The 12,361-nt window shown below is 44.9% G+C and overlaps 2 protein-coding genes across 2 annotated transcripts; one reads left to right on the top strand and one right to left on the bottom strand.

Moving 5' to 3' along the window:
- The first annotated feature begins 8,377 nt into the window (after nt 1-8,377).
- Nucleotides 8,378-11,612, top strand: LOC141601484 (uncharacterized). Its single transcript, XM_074421776.1, has 5 exons — nt 8,378-8,526; nt 9,470-9,614; nt 9,705-9,773; nt 10,241-10,347; nt 10,720-11,612. The coding sequence occupies exons 2-5, from the start codon at nt 9,479-9,481 to the stop codon at nt 11,173-11,175; spliced, it is 768 nt and encodes a 255-aa protein (XP_074277877.1). The 5' UTR covers nt 8,378-8,526; nt 9,470-9,478; the 3' UTR covers nt 11,176-11,612.
- A 110-nt stretch (nt 11,613-11,722) lies between these two features.
- Nucleotides 11,723-12,130, bottom strand: LOC141642190 (uncharacterized). Its single transcript, XM_074450907.1, has one exon. The coding sequence runs from the start codon at nt 12,128-12,130 to the stop codon at nt 11,723-11,725; it is 408 nt and encodes a 135-aa protein (XP_074307008.1).
- Between the last annotated feature and the right edge of the window lie 231 nt (nt 12,131-12,361).

Genomic DNA, 12,361 nt, shown 5'->3' on the forward strand with positions numbered 1-12,361 from the left:
TGGTCATCACATGGGGCAAGAACACTAGCCCACAAAGCTCTCCGAGCCGGCTACTTCGCCCACCATGCTTGAAGATTCCGTAAAACAAAACCGAGAAAATGCAACAATGCGGATGCACGCTCCGTGATACACGCACCTTCCCGAGACTCCGCAACCAAAGCTTAATCCCCTTCCCTTTGCACAGTGGGGAATGGATCTACTAGGGCCATTTCCAACGGCATCCGGAGGAAGAAAGTTCCTAATCGTCGCCGTCGACTACTTCACCAAATGGGTTGAGGCCGTGGCGAGTCTCAAAAATCGCTGCGGCGGCCGTAAGAAAGGTGATCTGGGAAAATGTCATAACTCGCTTTGGGTTACCCCAAGTCATGGTGTTCGACCATGGCCGAGAATTTTGGAGTGACACAATAATGAGCCGGTTGGAAGAACTCAAAGATCAAATTTGCATACTCCTCCGTCCGTCCCGCCACCCCCGCAGCAACGGACAAAGGAGGCGACCAATAAAACGATCCTCAACGGCTTGAAGAAGACAGTTGAAGACCTCAAGGGAAGATGGGCCGATGAGTTACCCGGCGTACTATGGTCCCTCCGGACCACGGAGAAAGAAGCGACGGGTGCAGTCCTTTTCACCTAGTCTACGGTCCGGCGCCCCGCCGATTGAAGCAACGGTGCCAACATTCAGAACGACCACTTTTAACCCGGATGAAAACGAGGAAGGCCTAAGAACCTCCCCGGACCTGGTCGAAGAAAGCCGAGATACAAAGACGCCTTAACTTAGCAAAGATATCGAGCCGAATGAAGAGGGCCTACAACCGAAGAGTCCACAAAAGGGACTTAAAAGTAGGAGATCTGGTCCTAAGGAAGTCAGCTGCCACCAACAAAGGAAACATCCATGGCAAGTTGACGGCCAACTGGGAGGGTCCCTACAAGGTAGTTGAAGAAATGAGGCCGGGTACATACCGGCTGACGGACATGGGAGATATACCTTTGATGAGCCATTGAACACCGACAATCTCGAAAATACTTTGTATAACAAATGAGTTGCCCAAAACAAATTGTTGGCACCCCAATGCATATTCATATCTAATGAGGAATCATCCAAGTTTTTCATCGAAGTATTAATCCACCCCAATCGAAGGCATACTAACATATGTACACAAAGCAGACAGAGCTAAAACCTCGATCATCCCGGCCTTTAACGGAGTGACGGGGACGAGCCGTTATGCTAACATACGTTCAACGGCAATCAAAACGTAAACTCCGTTGCCCCCAGAATCGGCCGGGAAGAGACGAGTGAAACGCGACTGCCCTCGGCAAATTAAGACCGAGCTTAAAGACGTTAAACACAGTTGAGATACGCATTCTAACTGCCTCGGCCAAGCCAAAGGTAAAAACGAAAAAGCGCTCAATTAATTAACGCAATCGCTTCTCGGCAAATTAAGACCGAGCTTAAAGACGTTAAACACAGTTGAGATACGCATTCTAACTGCCTCGGCTAAAGCCAAAGGTAAAAGCGAAAAGCGCTCAATTAATTAACGCAAGAAGACAAGTGAAGGAATAAATCAAAAGGCCTCGGCCAAGCCAGAGGCAAAGCAAGCAAAATCTCATTAAGGAAAAGATAACGAGGTTACAAGAAGGAGAAATACGGCGACGACGGCCCCCCTTTGGGATAAGCCAAGACTCTACCTACCAAGGTCTTACAAAATACAAAGAAAAGTAAAGCAAAAGGTTACGGACTGGTTCTTTGAAGCGCCAAAAGGATGGCAGGGAGAAAAGGCTTAATAGTTGGCCCCGAATAGCCGGGCTATCCGAGACGCCGGGGAGCCTCGGTGACGACCGCCCGTCTCCCTATGCCTGTTCTTCGCCCTTACCGCCATCAGCAGCGTTACCCTCGGTGAGCGACTTAGATGCAATCTGGGCAGCCTTAGCATCCGCAGCTTTCTTAGCTGCCTTAGCATCCTCAGCTTCCTTGGCAGCCTTAGCATCCGCAGCTTCCTTGGCAACCTTAGCATCCTCAGCTGCCTTATCCGCCGCAGCTTTTTTAGCTGCCTTAGCATCCTCAGCTGCCTTCTCTGCCAGGGCCGCCCTTGCAGCGGTCGCCTCCTCCTCCTTCTTGGCCCTCGCATCCTCGGCAGCCTTGTCCGCCGCAGCCTTCTCCTTAGCCTCGAGCCTATCGTCGAACAGCTCGTCAAATTTTGTCCACGAGAAAGGAGCCATCCTGGATAGACCTCATCTATCACCTCCCCGAAAGCTTCTTCGGTCGTCCCTATATCGAGCACACATGCGAGGAAGAATAGTGCTTTGAAGTGTCTCAATATCCTTCTCCCTTTGGGCAAGGATAGCACTAGTCTCCCTATGCGACTCTGCTTGGAGCCGATACGCCCTTTTCGACTCCTCCCTTTGGGCGACAACAACGTCGTAGCCGCCCTTGTACCTGTCCCGCTCCTCCTTCAGCTTGGCGGCGGCAGAATCAGCAGCCTCTACTTTGGCCTTCTCGGCCGACAGCAGCTTCTCAATTGCCTCGACCCGCGCTTGTGCGGCAAGGAGGTCAAGCTTAGCCTTCCCGCTACCCCTTTGCGCAACAACATCGAGCCTCACCGCTTTATATCAACGGTCCCGTCTCGGCCAAGGCCTTTTCCTGCTCCCTAATACGAGAGCCGGCCAGATCGGACCAAATCCCAACCTTCTTGCTCAGCTTTGTACCCTCCGCTATGAGCCGGTCGTTGGATATCGACGCGAGTACGGAGTCGGTATTTTTTCCCGCCGTCTGCATAGGCCTCTTCTCAACTCGCCGCTCGGTAATTGGGATGATCGCGCCGGTTGATCTACAAAAAATTCAACCAAAGAGTCCACATCAACGTTCATGGACATACCGAGAGCCGGTCATCGTGTATATCTAATGAGCCAAGCAACTGAGCCGCAAGTTAGATCTGTACCGGAGGGCTTGCTCTTCTTGACCGGTTGACCCGTTTCCTCGGCTACCGGCATTAACATGAGCGACGGGCGAAGCATCGGCGGCATGGGGAGATCTTTTCCTCTTACGCCTAAGCGGAGACCCCTCAGCATCGGAATCCTCTCCATCGACAATGTTAACGACCTCCACCTCTGGTTGAGGCGTAACTGAGGTTGACACCGTCGCCGCCTTAGACTTGGCTTTTCGGACCCGGCGAGGCAAGGCAAAGGCAGCTACTTTGCCTCGGCCGCCGTCTCGTCCAAGCCCTTCAGAGGTCGAGGCGACGGACGGCGGTCATTTACATCGACCTTCGGATTCTTCTCCGTAACGTTTCCGTCTTTATCCAGCCCCATCTTCTCTAGGAGTTGCTCAGACAGAACGGGACCAAAGTGCTCTGTAAAAGAAACAAAGTAAAACTTAGACAAAGGGACATGTCAAGATACAAACAACGAAAAACATTAAAACAGAAATGGGCCTCACACCGACCCCACTCACCCTGTGCTAGGGCCGGTATGAGGCCGACATAGCAAAGCGGCTCGTCCATCAAGATGATTTGCGTCGGGGGCAACCAAACCTTCGGCGCCCCATCACCATCAACCTCGAAAGCTTCATGTGCTCGCTTCGTCCTCATTAAGATAGACGCTCGCGGCTTCCATTTTATTCTTGCCCCTGGGGATCATCTTCTCACGCTCCCCTTTGCTCTCGCACCGCAAGTTGACGCGATGCTCAAAGGACCGAGGCAACAGATAATCATCTCGGGACCTCGACATACACCCACCGTTCTTTCCAAATTTCTTGCGGGAGGAGAGCTTAGGCACGGTGAGATAGCCTGGCTCGGTCCGGACGCTATACCACCCCCGCCGCCTTGAACATTCATTCGAAGGAAATGCATCCTGGCGAATAAATTTACCGTTGGGATCACCCCCTAAAGCGACACAAACCACACAAAGCCGACTATAGTCCTAACGGCAAGCGGGTGAAGCTGCGCCACTGCAACGTTCATCGCCTGTATTATGGTAGAGACGTAAATATTGAGAGGAAACCGGAGACCATACTCCAGGTGTCTCATATATACGCCGATGTGACCCGGGGGAGGGCAACAGACGGACTGATCCTCTCTAGGGATGACAATGTTGTACCCCTTGCCAAAAAGAAGTGCTCTTCGAAAAATTCGAGAGCGAGCAATGCGGGCGAGCCCATCGGTCCAAGCACGATTGGGGCCGATGGTACGTATATCGTAATGATGCAAAACCGCCGCCCTCTCCGCACTGAAGGATTCCTTTCCTCATCATCATCCACATCGTCATCATCCTCCCACCGCTCCGTAACTCGGGGTCAACTTCAGGGGAAGGAGACCTAGGGCCCCTCGACCTTAACGGAATTGCGGCTACCGCCTCCTCCTCCTCAAAACGGGACGGGAACCCCGCGCACGGCATCGGGACCGGCGTCGAGAAGACATGGTTCACAACAATTACTTAAACAAAACAAAAAGTTGAAAAGGTTTTTTGGTTTACCTTGAAGAAAAGTGCTACGCCGACGTAAAAATTCTGAAGATCGGAAGAGAGGGAAAGACTTGGAATTTTGGAAAGAAGAAAATTTTTAGAATGAATGAAATTGTTAACCAATTTCACTTCAAAGATCCGTATTTATAGGCAAAGGCCCATAAAGGAGGACCAATCAAAACGCACCCATGAAGCGTCGGCCAATCAACGAAGAGACACATGTCGTGCATGCGTACACGGAATGTCAATCGACGCGCAATTGAATGTCAATCAAAGCAACAAGAACCAAGCGTCTTCAACACGCCCCTTCATATCCCTTTGCCTATTCACCTTCCTCAAAAAACTCCTAAAAATATCTATTTTCCGCCGCAAGAAACACGACTAACCAAGCTAGGCAAAGACCGTCGGGGCAATCAAAAATACACCGCACTATCAACCTTGGGTCCGCCGCCAAGAAGACCTTCTCTTTCCACATTTTGATGTCCATTACACATCCATGTGGAGGGGGGATACGGTACGGCCCGTACAGAGTAAGCCGAGGGAGAAAAAGGCCGGCGTAAAATTTTCACTTGCACGAATATACACTCAAAGATACATCGAGCCCATACCACGGCATAGACTACGCTGGGGGCAAATTGATGGGGCATATTCTGTGCCGCTGACCAAGTCAACATATTGAACGAGGTCAAAGATATCCACAGCAAGCCAATGACTTGGACATCCCAGCCGATGCAGCCCGTCGGCCTGCAGCATGGGTCTCGGCATGGCAACCTACCAGCCGGGGCACATACCCGCGTACTCATATCCAAGAACCCTCGGCATGGAGTCAACCAGGCCCGCCGGCCTGCCATGGGTCCCTCGGCCGAGGGTAGATCGCCTCTTTCCACCGCTATGCCACTTGGCCCACTTGGCCACTACGTGACAAGAGGTGAAAGTCTATAAATACTCCTCAATCCTCATTGAGGAAGGGATCCAGAATCTAACCTAAGAACCACTTAAATTGGTATTATCTCTCTCATCTCTCTATCATACACGTAATCAAGTTACATACTACCTAATCACAGTAAGTTCACTGACTTGAGCGTCGGAGTGAGTACGCTTGGCACAAAGCCAAGCCCTCAGTTTGCTCATTGTCGCAGGAGAGGCCGAGGAGAGCAGTCAAGGCTAGAAGAGGCATTCTTCGACAAAGCTAGCGTGGTAAACAAACCTGCTTCGGAATTCATACCCGGAACAAGGGATAAAAAGAAACAGGGTCTGGTAAGACCTTCCGAACGGCTGAAATTGAAGTGTATAATACACGGTTTTTCGGGATTCCGGGTTCCTAGAAAAAAATTCTCCGGAAATCACATATAAAGTTCCTCGGGTCAGATAAAGCGGCCACATAAAATTTGAGCACCAACGGAAAACATTTGGGGGTGCCGGTGTGACACAAAACAGCATTCGCCGAAACTTGGATTATCGTGAAAAATGTGTTAAAACTCGTTATTTGAGGCTGAAATCGAACAGGTTAATTCCTGAGATGAGCTCGGACGCGTGATTGAAAAACAGAGAGAAAAAAAAACAGGGTCCGGTACGACCTTCCGAACGGCTGAAATTGAAGTGTATAATACACGGTTTTTTGAGATTCCGGGGTCCCGAAACAAATTCTCCGAAAATCGCATAGAAAGTTCCTCGGGTCAGATAAAGCGGCCACACAAAATTTGAGCACCAACGGAAGACATTTGGAGGTGCCGGTGTGCCACAAACCAGAATTCGCCGAAACTCGGATTATCGTGAAAAATGTGTTAAAGCTCGTTATTTGAGGCTGAAATCGAACAGGTTAATTCCAGAAATAAGCTCGGACGCGTGATTGAAAAACAGGAGAAAAAGAAACAGGGTCCGTGCGACATTCCGAACTACCGAAATTGAAGTGTAAATAAACGGTTTTTCGGGATTCCTGGGTCCCGGAACAAAATTCTCCGGAAATCACATAGAAAGTTCCTCTAGTCAGATAAAGCGGCCACGCAAAATTTGAGCACCAACGGAAGACATTTGTGAGTGCCGATATGCCACAAACCAGCATTCGCCGAAACTCGGATTATCGTGAAAAATGTGTTAAAGCTCGTTATTTGAGGCTGGAATCGAACAGGTTAATTCCTGAGATGAGCTCGGACGCGTGATTAAAAAATAGGGAAAAAAAGAAACAGGGTCCGGTACGACCTTCCGAACGGCTGAAATTGAAGTGTATACACGGTTTTTCGGGATTCCGGGGTCCCGGAACAAAATTCTCCGGAAATCGCATAGAAAGTTTCTCGGGTCGATAAAGCCTCCACGCAAAGTTTGAGCACCAACGGAAGACATTTGGGGTGCTGGTGTGCCACAAACCAACATTCGCCGAAACTCGGATTATCGTGAAAAATGTTTTAAAGCTTGTTATTTGAGGTCAAATCGAACAGGTTAATTTCGAAATGAGCTCGGACGCGTGATTAAAAAACAGGAGAAAAAGAAACAGGTCCGGTTTACCTTCCGAACGGTACAAATCGAAGTGTATAATACACGGTTTTTCGGGATTCCGGTCCCGAACAATATTCTCCGTAAATCGCATAGAAAGTTCCTCGGGTCAGATAAAGCGGCCACACAAAATTTAAGCACCAACGGAAGACATTTGGAGGTGCCGGTGTGTGCCTGAACCAAAGATTCGCCAAACTCGAATTATCGTGAAAAATGTGTTAAAGCTCGTTATTTGAGGTCAAAATCGAACAGTTAATTCTGAAATAAGCTCGGACGCGTGATTGAAAAACAGAAGAAAAAGAAGCGGTCCAAAGATTTACCTTTCGAACGGTACAAATTGAAGTGTATAATACACGGTTTTTCGGGATTCCGGTCCCTTTAACAAAATTCTCCGAAAATCGCATAGAAAGTTACACGGTCGATAAAGCGGCCACGCAAAATTTGAACACCAACGGAAGACATTTGGGGGTGCCGGTGTGACACAAACCAAAGATTCGCCAAAACTCGGATTATCGTGAAAAATGTGTTAAAACTCGTTATTTGAGGCTGAAATCGAACAGGTTAATTCCCGAAATGAGCTCGGACGCGTGATTGAAAAATAGGGATAAAAAGAAACAGGGTCCGGTAAGACCTTCCGAACGGCTGAAATTGAAGTGTATAATACACGGTTTTTCGGATATTTGCTCATAGAAGTTTGGTTCGATATTGGAATGGCTATAGTAATAGTAGATATAGTCATATTGTAGTAGCCATAGGTTGGAATCTCCTATTTACTAAAAGAATAGGTGATCTCTGTCATTTTCCCGCCAAAATGCATATTCTCAAAAAATGCAAGTAATGATAATTATGTTCATTCACTAAATAAGGAAACTGATAATTATAATTTAATTTATATATTATATTTTCATTAAAATTAATCTTTTTATCAAGTTATATTATTTTGACTAAACTCTGAACTATAATATTTTAATTAAATTAAAATAAAATTGATATAAAACAATAAATTACTAAATCTAGATATTGAGTTGACCCATATTCCATATAAAAACAAAATTGTATATCTGTATATCGTTTTTATTAGTTTTGTTACAAAAAAGATTGAAAATAAAATATACATTGAAACTCATTAGTTTTATACTATAAAAATATTTTTATTAAAATATATTTACTTCTAACTCAAATCTATTAACTAATTTTCAATTTCACCTTTTGTTTATCGAAGCAATGATGAGAAAAGGAAAAATGTCAACAATTATAAGGTACTAATAATATTAAACTTTAAAAGTAGCGTGCATGTAGTGCACGGGTTTAAACTAGTGGATATAATAAATTAATAACCACCCACGTATGATTGTCGTATCCTCATTAACATTTTAATCGAACGGCTGGGATTAATTCCTCAATTTATCAACGGTCAAGATGTAACCACACACATAACCTTACAATACATAGTCAACATTTTCTACATTTTCCCTTCTCCTGTAAATCCCTCTTCCCCCAAATCGCGATCCTAAAACCCTTTCTCTCATTTTCTAGGGTTTATCGTTCAATCAATCAAATCGCCATTTTTTCATCCAATTCAAGGTTCTTCTCTATCCTTCTTTTATAATAATCCTTCAAATGTTAAAACGATTTTATTCATCAATCGAATGTTAATTATCGTTATTTCTAAAAAAATGTTTGTATTTGGTATTGTTTGTTTTTTCGTTGATTTGTAGTTAGTTGTTATGATTTTGATTTGTTAGTGATTCTATCAGTGTTTGAATTTGTTTTTGTGTTGATGTCTTGATGATGTTAGGGTTAGGGTTTTATGATTTTCCTCTTTCATTTGTAATCAAGCTTTCTTTAATCGTGAAGCGCTCCCTCCGTTCTCAGTGAGAAGAAAATTGTTGAATGGGGTTAATCCGGTAAAATAGAGGAAGTAGTATTAGTTTGGGAAATGTAGGATGTTTCGATTCGACTGTGGAAACTGTTGTTGATAGTTACCGAAGAGAAGTACTTCGTATTTAGTTACCTCGTTTTCCATGTAAGTTAAAATTAATAGTTTTTCGTGGATAGCTAGCTTGGATGTTAGCTACTCCGTCTGTCCCGCTCATTTGTTGTCCTATTCTATTTTGGGTGTGTCGGTTAATTGTTGTCCTTTCTATTTTAAGAATGAATTTGATGAGCAATTTGATCATTCACACTCAATTTGTTCCACCATTTAGTAATTGACCTCCTCCCCTTTCCTTGGTCTTTGTGCCAAAATCAAAGGACAACAATTGACAGGGACGGAAGGAGTATATGTTACTCCGACACTTTACTATGGTCGCAACACGGTCATCAACACAGGGGTTCAAGACCGTTGTTGGTGAAGATGTATTTGAACCAGTTAGTTTAAAACCAACTTAATAATCCCATTGTTTTCTTTTTAGTTTATTCATTGTGTGCATCATCTGCGTAGTTATCTTGTGATACAAGCGATACTCAGTGAGCTACATTGTGATGCTTATTTGTCTAATTTAATCGTCTTTTTATATTCTTGTAGGCTTTAGCTATGGCTTTTCTTAATAAAGTCGGGAGTATATTGAAACAGAGTGCGAGCAAGCAGATTGGTTCACAGTTTTCAGCATCTAACCCCTATATCTATCAAGCGCTAAGATGCATGTCATCTTCTAAAGTTTTCATTGGAGGTATTTTTGTGCAATTTTATACGTGTTAGAGTAGTTTTCACTTACTTTTTTTGGGTACCCTTGAATAACTATACTTCCAATGAAATACAGGCCTCCCTTGGGCGGTGGATGACTCAAATTTACATGCAACCTTTTCTCAGTATGGTGAAGTTCTCGAAGGTGTGTATAACTGCAGTTAACTTCTGTAATTTTTTCAATTGCACTTAGCAGTGATGAATAAAAATGCCTACCAACTATGTTACGCCTGGGTTTGATTTAGCAGTTTCTAGTGCATTTTTTTGGTTACTTCACTCGGTTGTCAACAATTAATTTTTACGAATTAGCAACCAAGTAGTCTTTATCCATTTCGTTTCACGGGTTGCAGTAACCAAGTGGTCTTGAAACACGTGTACAGAGTAGTGTCATTTGAATTGTTTTGTTTTAATATTTATGATTTAGTTAATCAATTTTGGGTACAGCTAAATTGTGCCACGTAATGAGCTGGTTAATTGATTGACCTATTTCCAAGTTGTCAACTTCAGAATCTCTTGACATCTCCAGTCTATTTTTCTATTTCCTCCCCATTGTTATACAATGGTAGAAGTTTCCAGGTGTCCTGTTTGATGTTTTTACAATTACCATTGCAGCTAGAGTCATCTACGACAGGGAGCAGAATAGGTCTAAAGGCTTTGGCTTTGTCACATTTTCATCTACTGAAGCGGCTTCTAGTGCTATCCAGGCATTGGACGGACAGGTATTGATTGTGTTTGTCGGCTTGCTTCTCTGATGCCTCGGTGCGGTTATTCCCATCTCCATGAATTTATTTGTGCGTGCTAATAAGAAAAGGCAGTTAGCATTTTAGCATTTAGGTTAGTCTTTGTGATGGTGGCAGTACAAACTACAAACATATCTTTTTATCTGTTGTGATCCATTATAGGAATAAGGTCTGTAAATCCAATCCTCTTACCTCTATCATTTGGCGGGGGGAACTTTTGAGGCAATGTGTTAATGTTTTTGTTGTCTGTTTGTGGTCCATTATCTGGTTAACGGTTTTGAAATGTCGATTGTTCATCCTATTTCATCGGTCATGCTACCTTGATTAAATTTGTACTTGTCAATCATGCAGGATCTCCAAGGCCGTAGGGTAAAGGTGGATTATGCAGCAGACAGACCCCCTCGTGCATTTGGTGGTGGCAGTTACATGGGCGGCGGTGGCGGTGGGTATGGTGGAGGTGGTAGTTATGGCGGGGGACAAAATTATGGTGGGGGACAAAATTATGGTGGGGGAAGTGGTGGTGGTTATGGTGGAGGCAACAGTGGTAGTTATGCTGGAGGTTATGGCAGCGGTGGTGCAAGCCATGGAGTTGGTGATGCTGCTGGTGGTAATGTCACAGCCGACAGCGGGTTTGCCAGTAGTGGGTTTGAGGGTGGTTCAGGTTTTGGTAGTGATTCTGGCGATCAATTCGGAGTCGGTTCTACTAGCCCAGTGAGTAATGATGCTGGAGACTTCAATCCCACTGGGGTACCAGAAAATAGCTTTGGGGATGATGTGCCCGGTGATGGCTTTGCCGAAAAGGCTTGATTCCCGTCAAATTTGGTAACAACAATGTGGTTGAAAGCGTATTCAATAATTTGAAGTGAAGCAACGCCAGCAGTCATTTACTTTCGTTTACTTGCTGCAAGTATGTTACCCGACATTTGTCAAATGACCAAGACCATGTTTAAATTCTCTAGCTGATGATAATTTTATGGTCTCTGAATTTGTTACCCGACTGATCTGTCTTCTGTGCTTTATCCGACCACCTTTTTCTGGAAGATTTCTCAAAGATTGCACTGTGGAATTTTGGTGTTTTATTTGCTTCTGAATTCTGATACTCTTGAGCCTTTGTTTGAGAATATATTCCAAGTATTTTTTTTTAGGACATTGTGATCAAGTACTCGTCAAATTCAAGCAAACTTTCTTGTTTTTTCGAATTGTACGTGAACCTATATTTTTTCAAAAATGCTTCATTGGTGCCACTATACTTGGTAAATAGTTACGGGAGCAGATCCATAACTTAGGTAAATCAACCCCTAAGTTTTTTTTTTTGAAACAACCCCAAAGGCGGGTTTACCTCATCTCATTAATATCACGAGTAACCAACGACCGACATGACTTGTTCAGGTAACAAACAATCCCATACTTGCCTACCTATTTCAGACGAGCTAAAATGGGCAAGCTCATGCGATACACTATTGAGTTTCTGACTAACAAAAGACCAAATAACTGAATTAAAAACAGAACAAAAATAGAAAATGTCATCTAAAATCAAATGGAAATCACTCTGGCCTTGCTCCTTCTTCTTTAATGCGTCAATCACCGGTCTGCAGTCGCTCTCGATGATTATGTTCGTATGGCCCCTGCTCCTCGCCTCTTTAACTCCTTCGAGAATCGCCATAGTCTCCGCCAACTTTGGTTCCATCTCCTCCCCCCTGTGCTCTGCTAAACCCCAGACCACCTCCCCATTGCTTCCACGGCAAACCACTCCTACTCCCATTCCCCAACCTTCCTTCACCCCCGCATCTATATTCAACTTCACATACCCCCTTTCTGGTTTCTCCCACTGCCCCTACCCACCCAGAATAGCCCATGTTGCCTCCGCGGTTCCCATATCCACCTCCATCTCCCTTCTCATACCCTTTACTCTCTTCACCACCCGCATTGCATCCAACTGCTCTTGCTCGAAAACCACTTTATTTCTTGCTTCCCACATCGCCCAACACCCGAA

The sequence above is a fragment of the Silene latifolia genome, chromosome 1 (genome assembly GCF_048544455.1).
Source record: "Silene latifolia isolate original U9 population chromosome 1, ASM4854445v1, whole genome shotgun sequence".
Taxonomy (NCBI): Eukaryota; Viridiplantae; Streptophyta; class Magnoliopsida; order Caryophyllales; family Caryophyllaceae; genus Silene; species Silene latifolia.